The sequence below is a fragment of the Schistocerca nitens genome, chromosome 7 (assembly GCF_023898315.1).
Source record: "Schistocerca nitens isolate TAMUIC-IGC-003100 chromosome 7, iqSchNite1.1, whole genome shotgun sequence".
Lineage (NCBI taxonomy): Eukaryota > Metazoa > Arthropoda > Insecta > Orthoptera > Acrididae > Schistocerca > Schistocerca nitens.
This window is the reverse complement of record NC_064620.1, coordinates 283,483,448-283,502,336: the sequence shown is the minus strand read 5'-3', so window position 1 is coordinate 283,502,336 and position 18,889 is coordinate 283,483,448. Positions and strand designations below refer to the sequence as shown.

The following is an 18,889-nucleotide window of genomic DNA, read 5'->3' as shown; positions in this document are numbered from 1 at the left end:
AACCTCTGCACGTGCATTAGCCTATTCTTCAGCAGAGTATGCTTGTCACATGTCAAAAAGGTAGACGTAGCTCTCAACAATACCAGCAGAATTATAATAGGTTGTTTGAAATCTACTCCTGTCGAATGGATATACCACCTTGCAGCAATAGCAACACTTCTCATTCAAAGAGAAATTGCAGTGAATAGGGAATGAAAGAAAGTGGAACAAGAACAAACCCATCCCCTGTACAGGCATAAACTAAATTTGCAATGACTGAAGTCAAGGAAGAGTTTCTTTAGAACATCAAAGATACTTAACTATCACTGCTGAAAATGCCAGGGTGCGATTTTGGAGGTAAAGATATCCCTTCCGTCTGGTTCGAAAAGAGTTTCTGAAACTCTGCCTCCAGGACATGATGTGGAACAGATAACCTGGAAATCTTTGAATAGGCTGAGATCAGGAGTGGGAAGATCAAGGTTTACTCTGGCAAGATGGGGCTACAGTATAGAAAACAATATTAAGTGTGATTGTGGAGAAGTCCAGATTGTCCAGGACATGCTTTAGTGTTGACTGTGTCCAGCCTCTTGGATTGCAGAAGACCTCCATCAAGTGACAGAAAATGGACTGGAAGTGGCCAAATTTCGGTTAAAGACTATATGGCATATTAACTGTGCACCTATGTATGTTTCTGACACGAGATACATAAATCTGTTCGAAATACATATGATCTTTGGGAACACCCTATACTCTGGGGGTTTCCTATATTTCTTGGCTATGAATAATGACATTATCAACATATCTTGTAAAAATATACAGGTAGCACATTAACAAATTTACATTACCTTCAGCTGCGATATCTTCCCACTAAGTGACTCCTTGTCACCGGTGGGCTCTGAGCACTTGCTGAGTTTCTCTCTAGCAGCCCTTATCCACTGCATGAAGTCATTTCCTGCATCAATGAATGCCTGGTGTTGCTCGACAGTTTCTTTCTGACGAGCATATAGTTCTTTCGCTTGTTTTGTGAGAGTCTCATATTTGCTTGATATTTCCGATGCTGGTTGAGCCTGCTGTAGATCTTCTGCTTTCAATGTAACTGATTGTATCATAGGTTCAAATGACACAATATCTTGGACTATGCTGTTTGTCTTTCTTAGTGTAGCTTTGCGTTCACCAAGACTTAAAGAGCTGAGGCCTGGAGCCTGGCCCTTTTTGGCTTTTGACACCTGAAAATCATGAACATTTTACTCACAGTCCAACAAACCAGACTGTATCAATATTTCATGTTTCGCTGTTGTTTTACTTACCTTCTGTTCACATACTTGCAGCAGTTTAGCTTCACGATCACTAATCCATTGTTGAAGTTGTGAATATGATGAACTGTAATCTGCCCACTGTAACAGATTTGTCTCGAGATGCACTTTAGCTGTGGACGTTTTGCGCACAAGACGATCCCACTCTGCTTGCAGATCACGAAGTTGTGCATTAATAGTATCTCGGCCATCAGATCGTGTATTGCGAAGTACTTTTTCTCCACAGTTTACTGTCGCATGAACAAGAGCCTGGCCTTCTTCCTGGCGATGCAGTAGTTCCTATTGAAGCAAATCAGCATACATACAACTAAGATTAACTTGATTCTACTTTCTCAGAAGCAACTTGCAAAGTTGTTACTATGCTTTACAATAATTAGCTCTGTATGTACTCTTAAATTATTCTAAATTACTATGTTGGTTGAATGACAGAGATTGTAATGTCGTGAAACACCTTCATACAAAATAACAAAAACAGCGTATATGGTTATGGCCATTGTTGTACAATACAATATTTGGTAAAATTTCAAAAGATGCTGTGCTGTGTGATGTGAAACTCAAAATTTCTATACAAGGTTTGTCTTCAGGAAGGTGAAATAAGACACTGGCAGAAAGCAAGAGAACATCAATGGTAAAGGTGAATAAAACATACCTGCTTGGGAATTTATTTACATACCACCAAGACAAGAGAATGTGTGTAGATTATGTGATATCACACATAAAATGAAAGGGAGAAGAAAAAGAATGGATAGACATAGACAAATAATTCAGAATAAACACAAAGCAACAAATAAACAACAGGTGGGCATTAAAAAATTAAATACAAAAATATCATATCTAGGCACAAAGAGAAACGACATACGAGAGAATGGGAAAATTGGGAAATAACACATAAAATATATAACCAAAGCATTTGACTGTTGCAGAAGTCCATGAATTTTTGGTGCAAAGGCAGAAAAATTACAAAGTCTTGCAATAGAACTGACCAACCAAAATAAAAGGAAGTGTTGGAGGAGAGAGGATGACAAAGAGAAAGTTCTATGCAATACACAACCGGGAGGAAACTATGCTGAAATCAGGAGGATGATAAGAAGCATGTGTTTGTCAGAAATACTTCCTGCGTATATACAAGTGGCAAAGCATTGAGAATTCTAAACAATCGGTGCAGTGTGTTACAGTTTTTTAATTCACAATCTACAATACACAATATTTGTGATGAGTATAAGAAGCAAATGCCTGATTCCAATTGCAATTATTAAACCATCAACAGTTATATTGATGAAGAATGCCAAACTGTGAGTACATATATTTTCTCTTCTTTCATTCTTGAATGAATATTTTTACCTGTATCTTCTCCAAGCGAGCCTGTATTACTTCACGGGTTGTGGTATCGGAAGATCCACTATTGTCACGAATTATCTGTTTAGCATTTTCAATCCAAGCTTTTGCCTTCTCTAAATTGTCAACATACTGTTGATGTTGTGCAAAATTTGTTTCCACCTTCTTGAGAACATCTTTAGCAAGATTCACTTGTACCTATAAATGAAGTTATTTATTTATCAAACCAATTTATTATTTAAGTGAGTTAAAAATATCAGAATTGAGAAACGGTTTCCATATAGTGTAGGTAAAGACAATTTAATGTAATATAAATAATTTAACCTAATAATAAAGAGCACAACTGAAAATTCACTTAATATGATGATGAAGTACAGTCTCCACACACTCATGCACAGTGGTAAACTACACAGTCATCAATATTATAAAAACTTAAATATTTATGCTACAAGATAGAGTACAGTAAATTTTATCTAACAAATATATCTGAAGAGTCACTTTGAATAATGATATATTCTTTATTGTTTTGATGTGATCAGGTAGTTTACTATGCAATGATTTCCAAGTTTTGTCTGAGGGTCTTTTGAACATACATAACATGTCGTCTCAAGTTTTGTCTGTTAACATATGAACTGAGAGATTGACCTTGTCTATGAATTTTTCATTACCTAATCATAATCAATTCTTTATCACTAAATTTTGAAAAAGCGTATTATATGCAGTTTATACAACATATAAGGAGTTTTTCACCAGTAAATGCCTAAAATATGATGACAAATAGATTGAGGAAGTGGACAGTGTTAAATTCTTGGGGTTACAGCTTGATAATAAATTCAACTCAAAGGAGCATATAACAGAACTGCTGTAGTGCCTAACAAATCTCTATTTGCAATGTAAATGTTGTCAGACAAAGGTGGTATAAAAATAAAAACGCAAGTATTCTAGGTTTAATTTTATTCCTTAATGTCATAGAAGTTATTTTTTGAAGTAACTCGTCAAGCCAACCTCAAGTTTTCAGGGTCCAAAAGCACAAAATGAGAATTGAAGGGGTTGGTGAGGAAGAAAGTACTAACTCTCAGTTTAGTACAACTAGTTTGATCACACTATCTATTATGTTTCTGAATGCACCATATGCTGGTAACATTTTCCACCAAATGTACCACTAGAGAGAAATGTGTTTTAGAACTTGTTTTGTCTTACTGTATTTATGTTCTTATCACTGGCTTTAACAAAAGATATAACACACAGCTTATTCTACTTTTTTGTGTCCAGAAACCAAGTCACAATCTTTCAGCCCAGTATAGGGCCATGTCCAAGGCTTCTTTCTTGTCCGGCCATAAATCGTCGGGGTTGCACCTATAAGGGCAGTTTGGGCAGGCAAGCAGATGCTCCATATCCCGCACAGTGCCACAGTCACGCTTATCATCTGTGGTTCCAGGACCCCATCTAATCATATTCATCTTCCCTGGGGCCACCCCTGTCCTTATTCGGTTCTGTGTCCTCCATGTCTTCCAGTTTGTGCTGAATCTGCCGGGCACTTCCTGTGCAGGTGGGTAATCAGCTGGTGGTTCTTCTATTATTGTAGCAAAGAAACTTTTGCAGGATTTCAATCGCCCGGGTTTACACTCACTACCAAAAAGAGGATGCCAATCGTCAATAGTTTGTCTGAGCCTCTCTGTGAATTCATGTGATGTTCTCTGAGAGTTGGGATTCACAAACCCGGCAGCTCTATATAGTTTTGGTAGGGAAGTAGGTTTCATGCATCCCATTGTTAATTGTCATGTTTCATTAAGACTTATGTCGACCTTCTTTGCTTGGGTTGATCTGGACCATACTGGGGAGGCATATTCGACTGTAGAGAAGCATTAGGCTTGTGCAGTGGTTCTTAATATGGAAGGTTTAGCACCCCATTTGCTGTTATCTAGTTTCCGCAGAATATTATTTCTGACAGTTACCTTTTGTCGCGTCTTTTCGCAATGGTAACTGCATGTTAGAGATCTATCGAGCACCAAGCCCAGGTAAGTTGGTTTGTTGGTATGCTCCAGCGTGGTATTATTCCAAGAGACGATAAATTTATGGGTAGCTTGCCAGGATCAAAGGTGGAAGGCACTGACTTGCGTTTTGGACTGGCTTGGCTTAAGAAAGTTGTTTTTATAATACTCAGACATTTCTCTAAGAGCTTTCTCGAGCTTCTGTTCTACATCCTCAAACGTCCTCCCCTGTGCTGTAATTGCCAGGTCATCCACATACAGAAAATGTTTTGTATGCTTAGGCATTGGTTGGTAGTTGGTGTACAGATTAAGTAGGGAGGGCACCGAAACACTTCCTTGTGTCTGACTATTTTTCTGGTTTCTCCATCAGCTCTTTCTCCCATTGAGGACAACATAAAATTGTCTATTTTGTAATAGAGACTTAATAATCTTAACAAACTGGTAGTCTCTTAGTTCATTATAGAGCTTCTGGAGCAGCAGCCTGTGGTTAAGTGTATCATATTCAGAGCTAAGGTCGACCAAGGCTACCCCTGTTATCTTTTTATTTTTGTATCCTTCCTCTGTGTGTTCTGTTAAGCACAGAATTTGGCTAGTACACGATTTTCCAGGTCTAAAACCAGCTTGTTGAGGAATAATTTTCATCTCAACAGTGTCTGTCATACAATTTGAAATAAGTCTCTCATACAGTTTGTAAAGATGACACAGGAGAGATATTGGGTGATAGTTCTTTGGTGAATCAAACATATGCTCTTGTGGGTTGCCATTTCCTTCCGTCGACCTCTTCAGTTATTTGTGGTTTGAACTCAAGAATGTCCTGCCGAGAGTTGTTTAGTGGACTACAAATACTTATGACTTCTTCCAAATATATTTATTTCTTACTGAAATTTATCATTAAAAATATAGTTCTTTTTCAAATCAACAGCTCAGTTCATGGAACTAATACTAGAAATAAAAATCATTTTCACAAAAACATAAAGTCACTTACTTTGGTCCAGAAAGATGTACATTATTCAGGAACACACAGTTTCAGTAACTTGGCAGGAGCCATAAAAAGTTTAAAAACTAATAAAGTTCAGTTTAAGAGGAGCCTAAAGGATTTATTGGTGGCCAACTCCTTCCACTCCACTGATAAATTTCTTGGTAGGACTAACCGATGTGTATAGATTACTAATAACATCAGAAAATGAGAGTATTAGTATAATCTGATTTTTGTGCAAATTTAGTGCAATAAAGTGATCATTGCAAGCAAGTGTTGTAAAATAATTTTTCCATTTAATGGTGCATGGCTACAACAGCCCAAGAAGTACCATATGTACCTCACTGTACTGAACATTTACATGTTATGTGGCAAGTTATTTATTACCTTTTAAATGAAAATAAGTTTAAGATGTTTTTTACTTATTCTGCATCTGGTGTTCTGTGGAAGCTACATTAGAATATTTGTTTTTCTTTGTAAATACTTAGTGCATATTCTTATTTTTCAGACACATTTTCCACCCTCGAGGATCTCCTCATTATGGATCTATTTGAATGAAAATTATATCTAATATAGACTGCATCTATAATTTTGTTTATGTATTTTGTTTGTTTTAGAATATGTAAACACAATAAAGATAGTATTTGAAACTTTTAGAGGAGCTGTTCATGAGTTTACGGTTGCAACATTCTTCATGGCCTATATGATTCACTTTTAGGGTGTCGAATAACATTTACTAGTTGATGAGTTGCCACATAAAAATTTACTTCATTCTGGTCACAATAAGGTGTTAGTCTCTTTTGAATATTTTCTCTGTTGTACACCCACCAAGAATTTTGATGCAGTACCATGAAGTACTTAACTTTTTACTATGTAGTTTATGTGGGTGCCCTGCTTCAAATTTTACTGAATCAACACCCCAAGAAAATTATGGTATTGCACACATATACTAAAACTTACGCTTTCAGTTTGATATGCAAAAGCAGAACTTGTTTAGATTTACATATGTATAAAAATGTAAATTCCATTGCATGCTCCAATAATAGTAACAGATCTCAGTTTTGTATACCAGAGCTGATGACTAAAATCTTTTTGGCTGCCAAGCCAGAACAATTTGGTTGGTAATCCCAACCTTCCAATAACTTCAATTGGTACTGTCACCAACAGCACCATCATCATCAGGAGAAAACGTTGACTGCAAGGACATGACAGCATCCCCCACATACATATAGAGAGCAGGAAGCAAATTATGAGGCCCCTGCTGTGCAACATTCCAGAAGCTTCCTTCTCTCTAACAATACCTAGCTGATGCTATCATGTCTGAGAAGCCAGTTTTTAGCCTCGATGTCAATGATGAAAGTCGGCTTGATCTAACAATTAACAAACAAATGGATGCTGAATAACAATCAAGAACTTTTCATCTATGATAATTCAGTACCCGTCTTCTCAAGAATACTTTTATCAAGATTGACTTGACCTATAAAATAAAATAATTGTCACTCTCCTAACATCAAAAACATGCCTTCAGTTTTATTGCATCACAGTAGTATTCAACTGGAGTAGAAATGTTTAACAATAACACTTCCAGTCCATAAAAATAGAATTAATAACCAATCACAGAGATGTAGAAAGTATCTATCAATTAGCCATACTTTATTAACAGAGTACATGGATATTTCAGTTTTTGAGTTTATGATTCTGATTGTTGAAAACACAGATGGAAATATATCCACTAGGCATACTAGCATTAGTGGGTCTATTTGCCCCAAAAGTCACACACATGTTGCTTCTATTATTAGCTGACTGACTGAGGCGAATTTTAGAGTCAAAACAATCATCAACTTCTTTCTAACTAGGATGGCTGTAGCTTATTATTCTGTCTCAAAGGCAAATGTCATTGCTTTAACACTTATGTATACTACATTTTCATATATTATTTTCATATGTATTCAGATTAATATTATCGAAGTCATCGAATGTTCAGATGAAACAAAAAATAATCTAGTAAGATATGTTTATATGACATACCTCATATCTAGAGTTCAAGTGTCGCAGCTGATTGTTGACGTAAGTATCTAGATGTGACTGTAGAAGAGCAGAAGCTGTACTGTTGAAACGTTCAATCTGTTCACGTCCTTTCTCAAGTTTTTCAAGGATATCTTTAACTTCCTTCACTTGTTTCTCTTTCTCTGGCAGTGTTGCTAACATTGCTGTCTTCTGAGCCTTGATAAGAATATCAATCTGCTGAAGCCAATCAGAAAGGCGTTCATATTCCTCCTTATAATCACGCCACTGTACTACAGTTGCTTCCAACTGCTCCTTCTGATGCTTAATATCTGTACAGTAAAGAAAGTAAAGTGATGCACAACCCAATATGGTATGTTTAGCAAGCAGTCCAGGTACATTACAATATGCCCTTTTTATATAAGATATAAATATGTAAAAATAAGAAATATAGGACTGAATTAACACCTTTTTAGTATTAAAATCTGAACCTTAGTAGCAGTCTACCTAAACAAATAACAAGTTTACTCACACTCACTCTCTGGTGTAAACAACACTCAGCTCCTTAAACATATATGGCATAAAATGTATAATTGACTAAGCCACATTTTACATGTTCTAGAACACAAGGAACTCATTTAGAATAATAGCAAGCTGACTTATTAGACAAAATTACTCTTTTTCCCCTAACTCATAGTCTAGTACATATTTCATAAATTGCATTAGCTCAGTTGGACAATCTGGACCTATTCAAGATAACAATCTTAACATTCAGTTGAATGGTAGTTGGAGATTCCAACATCTTACTTTTGGGTTTGTGTGTGGGCTCTCAAAGGCTGCTAGACCCTGCTATTTCCTTCTATTTTCCTGGCTTTATTTTAGTCAATACATGGTAGTAGAACTTTGTTTTTCAGTAAATGACATTCACAGTTTGGAAACAAATGATATCTTCTGTATAGAGCAAGGTGATGATGCTACAGAAAAAAAAAACTAGTTACTGAAAACACTGCAAAAGCATGGGGTGAACTCCTCCCCGAGGGACACCACCTTGAAGTAACATTGTCCGTGTGTTCGCGGGGAGTTGAGGGCTATGCCGGCTGTGGGAATCTACGGTTGGTAAGGTCTTGGTTGATGGACCAGACTAAGTGTGTCCCACAACGATCTGTCATCCCACATCCATTCCTTTCCCTTTCCCAACTCCTCAGTACCCAACCCAAGGTGTGATGCTATCTGTGCCGAGGAGTGCATGACATGTGGGAAGATGTGTTGTGAATGGAGCCTCAGGAATACCGAACGACCTCCCTGAGTAATTAGCCTTGCACCGCGTGGAGTTTCTGTGGTGTGGACTGATTAGATCCCCAACTCTCATGGGACCAAAATGGACACGAAAGGGGCAATTTGAGACCTCAAGACACCTAAACATGAGGGCTGGAACTGATGGAAAACATCCCCTTAACATGCTTAGGGGGACAGACCTGTTCAAGGAGTGGGAATGGTTACTACGAAGTTGGACCAGATTAAGATCAAAGACTTGTCTGGAGCTCAGAGGAGGAAACTTCTTAGAGAACAAATGCTAAAGGAAGTCAAAGAGTGGCTTCCTAAACAAAAGTGGAGGGAACTAAAAGGGCTTGAGACCAAGATCTCCAAGAAAAGACTGTCCCAGGGCAAAGGGGGTGTACAAACCCCTTCTACACTGAGGGCAGGCAGTAAGAGAACAAGGGAGGAATCTAAGACTCCCAATTCTAAGGATAACCTTATTCAGAAAAATCCAAGGCAAGAAATAGGAAAACAGACCTATAGTACTGCAGTCTCGGTTTTTAGGATGGCGGTTATCCAGCAAGGCTATCCACTGGTCAAGATCACCTTGCAGCAGGAGAAGCTCGCACAGATGGCTCTCTTTGAGAAGATTTTTTTTTTTTGGGGGGGGGGGGGGAGGGGGGAGGGGGGAGGGGGCCCTGGTCCAGGACCTAAATTCAGGAGAGTCTATCTGCTCTTATCTTTGTCTGTTAGGGGGTGGGTACAGTTGACTGGCTTAAGGAAAAGGTGCCCCTAATATCACTGTGGGAGGATGCAAAGCTGCTGGTAAAGACAGCAGCTGAACTCTTCAAGACCGCAAAGATATTAATCTGGGTGCCAAAACTCCTTAAGGATACCTCTCCAGAGGCTGTGATTGAGAAAATATGTTCTCAAACCCTGAAAGTCTCGACAGAGGTTTGGAAGGTAATCAACTGGAAGGTTGCACCAAATGGCCAAACCCTTGTGCTGGAAGTCAGACAGAAGTCCCTGAGGGGAATGCAGGAACAGGACCTGAGACTATTCTTGGGGTTCTCACAGGTTGCTGTCAGGGTGATCAAAGACATCAGAAGCAACAATAGTGACAAGATGGAGACTGAATGTGCTGCAGATAAAGGGGCCACTGCTGCCTTGAGTCGTCTTTTGGGTAGACAGGAAGTGGACGTGGCCCTGATTCAGGAACCCTATTTATATAAAGGGGATGTATCAGGCCTTGGCGGCACTGGAGGTAAGGTGATTTATGCTAGAAATATAAGAAACTCCAGAACGTGCATTTACGTAAAAAATGGAATCCCCTTCAAGCCGATGGCAGACTTTTGTTCTAGGGAATTAGTGACCATCAGGATGCGGCAAGGTGAGGACGGTATCATGAGGGAGTAAGTAAAGCCTCGGCATACCTTCCTCATGAGGACAGTGCTCCTCCTACTCAGGAGGTGAGGAGACTGATGGAAGCTTGTGCACAACAGGGCGACCAACTGTTGGTTGGATGCCATGTTAATGCCCACAGCTTAGTGTGGGGCAGTGCTGACATCAACAGCAGAGGTGAGAACCTTTAGAATTTATTCTAGCTAATAACTTAAGAGATCCTCAACAGGGGCAAGGAACCTACATTTAGGAATACTTTGATGGGTAGTTATATCAAACAATGGCCTGTGACTTTAGAGCCATCCTTATCAGACCACATGTATATTAAGTTCAAGGTTGAAATGGGCATTAGACAGCCCATGTTCAATAGGAACCCCAGGAGAACGGACTGGGAGGCATATAGGAGGGACCTCGACTCAAGCCTATCGGAAGTCAGTACTTCGATAAGGAATCCTGTAGAGTTTGGGGAGATAGCAGAGGCCATCAAGTCCTCATACAATGACAACCGCTCAATCACCAAGAAGTGCACAAATAGGAATGCATCTTGGTGGAACAACAACCTGGAATCACAGAGGAAACAGGTATGAAGACTGTTTAATCTTGGGACAAGGAAAGGAAAATGGGCTCAATAGGCCAAACTTTACAAAATCCTCACTAGGATACCAACTAATCCAGAAGGAACTCTAAGGAAAGACAATGGGGAGTGTACAAGGACAGCACATGAAATGCTGGAACTACTCATTTGCCTCAATGTACTCTTACAGACAACATAGACCAGGACAAGGTCCTTGTGAGATATTGGTTTTCAGGTATTCGAAGGGAGAACTAGGAATCTGCCAGAGAATGTGTTGATTATAGTAAAATCCAATGGGGAATCAGTCCTAATGCTGGAGCGCAGTGTAGGTTGTCTTCATTCCAAAGCCGGGGAGAACTAATTATACCAAGGCCAAGGATATGAGACCAACCGGTCTATCCTTTCCTCTTAAAACATTAGAAAAACTGGTCAGTGTGCATGTTAGGGAGAGGAGGTTAACTAGGGTCCCTCTACACATAAACCAACATGCACACCAACCAGGAAAATCATGTGAAACTGCACTCCACCAACTTGTTGGGAAGGTGCAGAAAGGATTACACTTTCAGGAAATAGCCCCCTGCATCTTCTTGGACATCGAAGGCGCTTTTAGCAACATGACCTTCAAATCTGTGGTTAAGGAAGCAGAGGTGTATGGCTTGGAGACCACCATTTGCAGGTGGATTAGAGCCATGCTTAGTGGTAGAAAGGTAGAAGCCATCATGATGCAAGAAAAAATGTAATCAATACCACCAGAGCCTGTCCACAAGGAGGGGTCCTGTTCCCTCTACTGTGGAACCTTGTGGTGAATGAACTCATTGTAGAATTAAACTCTGGACAATACTTCTGCCAGGGATATGCAGACGATCTTTGTCATAGTAATACTTGGCAAATTCTCAAGTACAGTCACAGCTATGGCACAAGGAGCACTGAACATTGTGCAAAATTGGTGCAGGAAACAGGATCTAACAGCCAGTCCTAAGAAGACTGTTGTAGTACCATTTACGAGGAAGCAGATCCAATGCACATATTGGAATCTCAAGCTTCTCGATGAAACTCTACCAGTGAAGAGGATAGTGAAATATCTAGGGATAACCCTGGATGAGAAACTATCGTGGACCCCTCACATAAGGATCACCTGTTCCAAGGTGAATGGTATTCTAATGAGTACCAGGAGAGCTTGTGGTAAAAACTGGGGCTTAAGCCCCAAGAGTATGTACTGGATACACACCATGGTAGTAAGACCTATTATCACTTATGGGGCTACAGTGTGGTGGAAAAAGGTAGAACAGCAGGTAGCTGCTAAGGAGCTTGCTAAGGTGCAGAGATGGGTCTGCTTAGCCATTACAGGTGGAATTGGCAGCACACCCACTGATGAGATGGGAACCATGCTGCACATGCCCCCATTACACCTGACAGTAAAGATGGAGGCAGCAGCTGGAGCACACGTGTTAAAGCAAGGCAAAAACGGGAACTCACTGGGGTATCCAGGATTTCACACTGAAATACTGAGTGAGGTAGACATAGGTATGGTTGGAGAAATGCTGGATGACTATATAATAACCCCCAGCTGCTTCAACAAGTCTTTCAATGTAGTAATTGGAAGTAGAAAGCTCTAGGATAACAAATTTCGACACCATACTGGGAACATAGTCTGTTTCACTGATGGTTCAAAAACAGACCAAGGTTTTGGGGCTGGGGTATATGGAGTGCAGCCAAGGCTGGAGAGTGCAATCTCTCTAGGAAGACGGCCACTGTGTTTCAAGCAGAAATATCTGCTATCAGGGTGTGCATGGAGGAGAATTTGTGGAGATGCTACAGAGGTCGTAGTCAAGAAGCCCTAACAGCACTGGCAGCCTCTGCAACAAGATCAAAGATCGTGGCAGAATGCCACAAAGTCCTTGTGGGGCTAGGGGAAAGCAATAGAGTAAACCTATTGTGGGTCCATGGTCATTCATAGATTAGTGGTAATGAGCAAACCAAGAGGTTGGCCAGAATAGGGGCAATGACACCATTTATTGGACTGGAACCTGTACTGACACTCACCAAGGCGATGACCAAAATAAAACTACAAGACTGGACAAGGAGACAGCATGTAGATTATTGAGCTAAGGTCCAAAAGCAAAAACATGGCAAGGTATTGATGCCGAAGTCATGTTCTAAGAGAAGTCTCTCAATCCTGGGCTTGAACAAGAGAGAAATGAAACTCATGGATAGACAATTGACAGGCCGTGGGAACTTCAAAAAACATCTATATACACTGGGGATAATAGAGGAAGACCCCAAATGTAGGTTGTGTGGTGTGAGGGAGGAAACCGCATCACATTTGATCTTTGAATGCGAGGCATCGGAGAACAAAAGACACAGAATATATGGATCAACTATACCTGAAGAAATTGTATCTAGCAAAGCACTGGCAAAAAATCTCCTTGCACTGTTCAAGGGCACTGGTTGGCTTTACTAGACACACAGGGAATGATACTGCACAATAAACTCTGTTTCGGAGCAGGCTTGACCAATGTTGCTTTGGCTTTCCTGATAAAATCAAACCAAATCAATGGGGTGAACTAAGATTTTATTGCCTGAACAATAATGCTGGAAAACTGTGTAGGAGAGTTTGTTTGGTACACTTAAGCATAAAGAAACAATAGAATTACCAGAGAAGCACCAACTGTCTGACTAAAATTTAAAAATACAAAATTTCACTTTTATGCACAGCACACACATACCTTTGAACAACCCCTCAAATGACTCTCGTAGAGCACGGACCTCATTCTTGATTATTTCTTGCCCTTGAGGAGCAGTACTTGCAGCAGCAACCTCAGCTGTGTGTGTCAGATGCTCTACAAGTAATTCACCCTGTGCCTGTTTATTCAACAGAGCTTCCAATGGAGCAACCTGAAATGACAGTATTCAAATTTACAATATAGCAGGCTATATTCATAAAAGAAATGACACTGCAAGAACTACCAAAATGCTAGATGCACGGCATCCAGAACTGCTTCGACAGATTATGTAGACTTAAAAATTCAGTTTGAAACAGACGGAAATAAAAGCTTCAAGTACTTTTTTTTAATTTCAATACTCAACGGAAATACAAATGCAGCTGCTACTGCTGTTGACCTTATTGTTCATTATAGACATGACATGTTTCCTCCATGCCAAAAGTCTCAGGTGTTGCATGACTTAATCAAGAGTAGTAGCTAGAGAAATTTTTTGGAATTATAATTACACTCTTCTTCTTCTTCTTCTTCTTCTTCTTTCAAATGTTTCCCAAAATTCCATGTGCATAGGTATATACCTCCTCTGCCCCTCAATATCTCAGACTCTGTTGTATCCTCTTGTTGTTGATAATTACATATAATCTGAAGTACTCAAGCTAAACATTAAGTTTTAACTACTGCAGGATGTTTATAAATTTTATAACAGATCATGTTTGAGCACTGAAAGGCAAAATATCTTCATTCTCCAAATATGAGTAAAACTTGAGGTAGCCAACAAACAGTTGCTCTAGTTTTGGATGTCAGATTCCTGATCCTAGAGAAAGAAAGGGAATAGAGGAAGCAGCACGTATGTCATCTACAATGTATATATGTGTGTATTTTTCATTCCTCCTGCTAGCTGACTTGATTAGAGTTGACAGTAAAATGCCTGCTACTTTTTTTGCACCTTCTAAAACTTTGCTTCCTACAGTTTATCCAAAAGAAGAACTCTGAAATTTATAAAATCAGAAAACGCATCTATCTTATGTGTTTCATTTGGCCTTATGATACTTTAATTTTTGAGCTTTCTTTATTCATCGCAAAACAGTTTACATCCCCACTTATTGTTCTTCCACTGTACTGAATTAATTTCTGTATTTCCTCATGCATATGTGCAATTAATGTCTCAAAAATGTATGTGATAAATACTGTCAATTATCTTACAGTAAACTACTATATTTCTTTTCATAATTTAAAAACTTTATTTTCATTCAGTTTCCCATTTTTATCAAAGAGTTACAAGAATAACATAGAATCTTGAATTGCATTATCTGTTTTGTTTCAAGAACCTGACATTTTATGAGTACAAAAAGCAAGGACACACCTAGATAATTTTTTCTCCTTTCAAGCACAGTCCTGAACACGAAGACCCACTTGTTTATAACATTGTTAGCACTACACATTAGATGAATTTTCCTCACCACTAGCGTGACTAGGCTCTTGTAGTAAATATACAAGCAGAATCAATGTACGGTTAACTGCCAAGACAATGCTTATTGTGCGCCAGAACTATTACACCAAGGACTACCATCTCTATCACTCATATAACTTGTGTGTCCTCATATAATCTCGAGCTGTTAACACAACCATAGGCACCTGCAAGAGTGTTGCAGGAAGAAGGGGCCAGCAGTGAAATACATTTATTACAGGAATTCTCATACACTTCTAGAAGTGACTGCCTATGATTTCACTAAATCTCTTGTTTAGCATACTCGAACCTTACATGGCTGATTACAGAGAGACAATCTAAGACTTCAGAAAGTGCAGTATAAAACAGCAATTTTAGAGTGTGATGCTTACACCAAATGTGAATGATTAGCTGGCAGTGGTGTTTTGCTGGTATTGTATGCTGTTTGGAAAGGAATGAAATGCTAAATGAACCAAAACCACGTACATGAATTTGGGAAATTTTGTGAAGTCAATAACTAGGCAATGACAGTCTTTGATCTTCTATGATTGTCTGTAATTATAGCTGCTTTTGGGGAAAACAAAACAGAAACTGCACTTATATTATATAAGTGATATAATATTCAGTGCTTCGGCTATGTGACTGGTCACCACAGGTCATTGCATCTGGCACACTACTTTTTACATTTAATAATAGATTGTCAATAGGTCATTTATAAGAACTGTATAAGGAGATACATACAGCATTTTCTATTGCAAGTTTGTCGCTGAGAGGTCTCTGTTTCAGTGATGGCACTTTCTCACGAGCTCTTCCCAGCCAGCCCATCAGGTCATCATGAGCCTCCTTATACAGTCGATGATCCTTATACTGATCTTCCCGTTCAGTGAGCAAGTTCTGAAATCAGATGTTGCGTAATGTTATAAAAAAACACATGCTTCAGATGACAGTTGTTTTTTAAACTGTAATAATATATTTCAGTTGATGAATGAGTACATAGTTAATTATTGACATAGTCCTGTAAGGCAAAATGCTTTGTTAGAACGTAGGTGTTACCAACCTTTATCCTCTCAGCTAGTGAATCAAATTTATTCAAAATCTGCTGTGCTTGTGTAGCAGCATGGCTTTGTTGGCCACTTGCTAGCATCTCTGCAGCCTTTGCTTTCAAACTATCAGTTTCAATTTTCTCACAACGTACCTTCTCATCCAGACACTGAAACCATAAACACATGTGTAGAAACTGTAATAGTCAATTATAATAAAAAGAATCATATGCCATAATCCTTCCAGTCTAACCTTTATGCGCTCTAACTGGGCTCTCTTCTCGGACATTGTTGACTGGAAATCTGACAGTTCATTTGATACACTTTCCAAGTAATCAACTGTTTTGTTCAACTGCTGTATCTGTTCCAAAAAGCCAGCCCACCGATGAATACTGTCATCCAGTATGGCCTGGGTTCAAAGATACATTCACTTTTGAGAAATGCCAGAAAGGAATAATTGACAAAAAAAAATTATTTAAAGGAATAGCTAAACAAATCAAATAACATTTGTGGCAGAAGAGGAAAAGCTGCCCAAACAATAGCTGAAACCACATTAACAGACATGAAAACTTAAAAATGTAGTCAAATCTTAAGCTTTTGTAGTTTTACAAAACCCCAGAAGTTAAGATTCAACCATTTCTAAATGGATGTTTGTCTGCTCAGATCTTTTGTTCCAGTTTTGACAGTTGGTGAGTAGATGTTTATATTAAAAATCTATTACATATATTGTTGTACTAATTTTTTACTTTATTTTGTAAACATATAACAACTTATAACTTAACAGGAAGTTACATACTTTTGTTTCCATCATCTTTGATGCTAAAACACTCCATTCTTCTTGCAAATTGCCCAAAGCCTGATTTATGGCATCATGCCCTGAAGGAGCAGTGTTAGCAAGTACAGTCTGAGCTAGTTCCACAAGGCTCTGAACTTTGGCAAAGCCTTCCTCCTTGTACATCAGAAGGTCCTGCATTTAACAAAAAAATACACATCAATGCTCGGATGATACAGTAGCAAGCAAATAATCACATGTTCATGGACATGTTTCCTCAGCAGAGCAAAAAGCACTGCTTACAGGAGGGCAGAGAGTAATGCACGACCAAGTATAAAGTGGAAAGCAGTCATCAAATTTTTAATAATTGTGTATTTCTCAGTTTAGAAGTAGATGATGTATCAATGACAACAGAAAGCTAGCTAACAGCCAGTAACAACACTATCTTTTTCTTCTCTTTCATCATCATAAATATTATCGTGATCTTCTTTTATGTGCCCACTGAAAATAAACAGCTTAAGTGATGCACAGGTTCACTTGATGGCTGCCTACCTAACGTCTTCCAGTGGCAACAAAAAAAATTCGATTTTCAATGTTTCATGCAAGTATTAAGTTAATTTAAGTATTTGATGTGCTTTCATAATCAACTCATTAACAAGTAAAAATTTACTTTACAGGTTTAATACAGTAACTTAAGTCTCCAAGTTGGAAACACCTAGATGATATTCTCCAGTACTCAAGAATGAGAATACTTAGCAACTTCCAACAAACACATAATTTATAAACTTTTCAAAAGTTTTTCTCAATGAGACCCCCACAAAATACTGAAAAGAAAAAAGTTTATCGTTTACTACACTGTTGCTGTTCATGCAGTAAAACTTCAGCATCAGGCATGATGTTTCAATTCATTACTATTAACTCTACCCACAACACATTTTGCAGACAGCTTCCACATATACCACTGAATATACCTGCAACATTGTGTCATTGTAAAACACACAGTTCAGGAGATATGATGTTTCATACATCTGAGCATGATTCTTTACAGAATAAGAAGTGGGCTTGCTGGTTTCATCCTGATACTCCACCCATATCACTCCATTTTCTAACAATCCAGGTCAGGGTTGTGCAGCACTTTTAAGATCATTTCACAATGAATTTGCTTGAGATACTACTCCACGTGATAACAATCCTGCAAAACTGTGGCATACAAGCCTTGAAAGATTTATTTCCAACAAAGTCCATTATATGAAACTAGCAGTTACTAATACATCTGTGTGACCATCTGATATGAGGTTCTTAACTTCCTAGATGAGGCACCTCCTGAAGGAATTCAGCATCAACAGTTCTCATATGTTATGCAAATAAACTAAGTCCTCTGCTACAAACAACTTTCAACTAGTCTAGCAAGCAACCATTAGTAATTCACATTTTTCTTGACATCTAAAGGTAAGTCTTCGAAGCCATTCCTCTTTTAGCATGGTTTTCCCATTAGGTTATCACATCTGAGGACAACACAAAGGTCTTAATTATCTGAGCTTCTATCAAGGACTATGTCAATGTATTACGTGTCAGCCACAACATTTGGCTGAAATGCATTTAGGTTTCATTGAACACCATTGGATTTCACCAAGTTAGCATTGTTTTCAACTATTATGTAAGCTCTCCCCCCTCTTCATCGTCCTCATAATCCAGTCTGTAATCTTCCTTCAGTAGGAAAACCCTCTTTATCTCCAGTACTTTAAACTTTTGAGTAAGGAGAAATCAGTCATTACATTTCTCTGGAATACTGTACAGCCTACCTCTCCAACACATAAAACTTTCCTTCATTACAACATTGGAAAGATTTGCATGTAGAACTGGTATTTTTTAATGCACTCCTCATTTAACATATGAGGTGTCTTCAAAAAGTATTGGAAACTTTGCAGTTTCACAGGTTGTGTTAGCCCGATTCGTGCAATTTTGCATTGTTGTGTTGATAGACATGTCTGAAACCAACTTGTACACTGACAGTCAAGGAGGTTACATATGTTTGCTTACGAGTGATGATTACTGATTTGTTTTAAAAATGTGCATTAAA

The 18,889-nt window shown here is 38.6% G+C and overlaps 1 protein-coding gene across 1 annotated transcript in view; it reads right to left on the bottom strand.

Annotated features, from left to right (window-relative positions):
• Positions 1-18,889, bottom strand: part of LOC126194652 (muscle-specific protein 300 kDa) — a 607,158-nt gene that overhangs the window by 265,413 nt on the left and 322,856 nt on the right. Inside the window, exons 55-63 of the mRNA XM_049932837.1 lie at positions 16,834-17,004; positions 16,291-16,446; positions 16,055-16,207; positions 15,739-15,891; positions 13,557-13,725; positions 7,623-7,930; positions 2,634-2,825; positions 1,287-1,571; positions 825-1,205 (exon numbers count right to left, since the gene is read on the bottom strand). Coding sequence (XP_049788794.1) covers positions 825-1,205; positions 1,287-1,571; positions 2,634-2,825; positions 7,623-7,930; positions 13,557-13,725; positions 15,739-15,891; positions 16,055-16,207; positions 16,291-16,446; positions 16,834-17,004 — 1,968 coding nt within the window. The remainder of the gene's footprint in view (positions 1-824; positions 1,206-1,286; positions 1,572-2,633; positions 2,826-7,622; positions 7,931-13,556; positions 13,726-15,738; positions 15,892-16,054; positions 16,208-16,290; positions 16,447-16,833; positions 17,005-18,889) is intronic.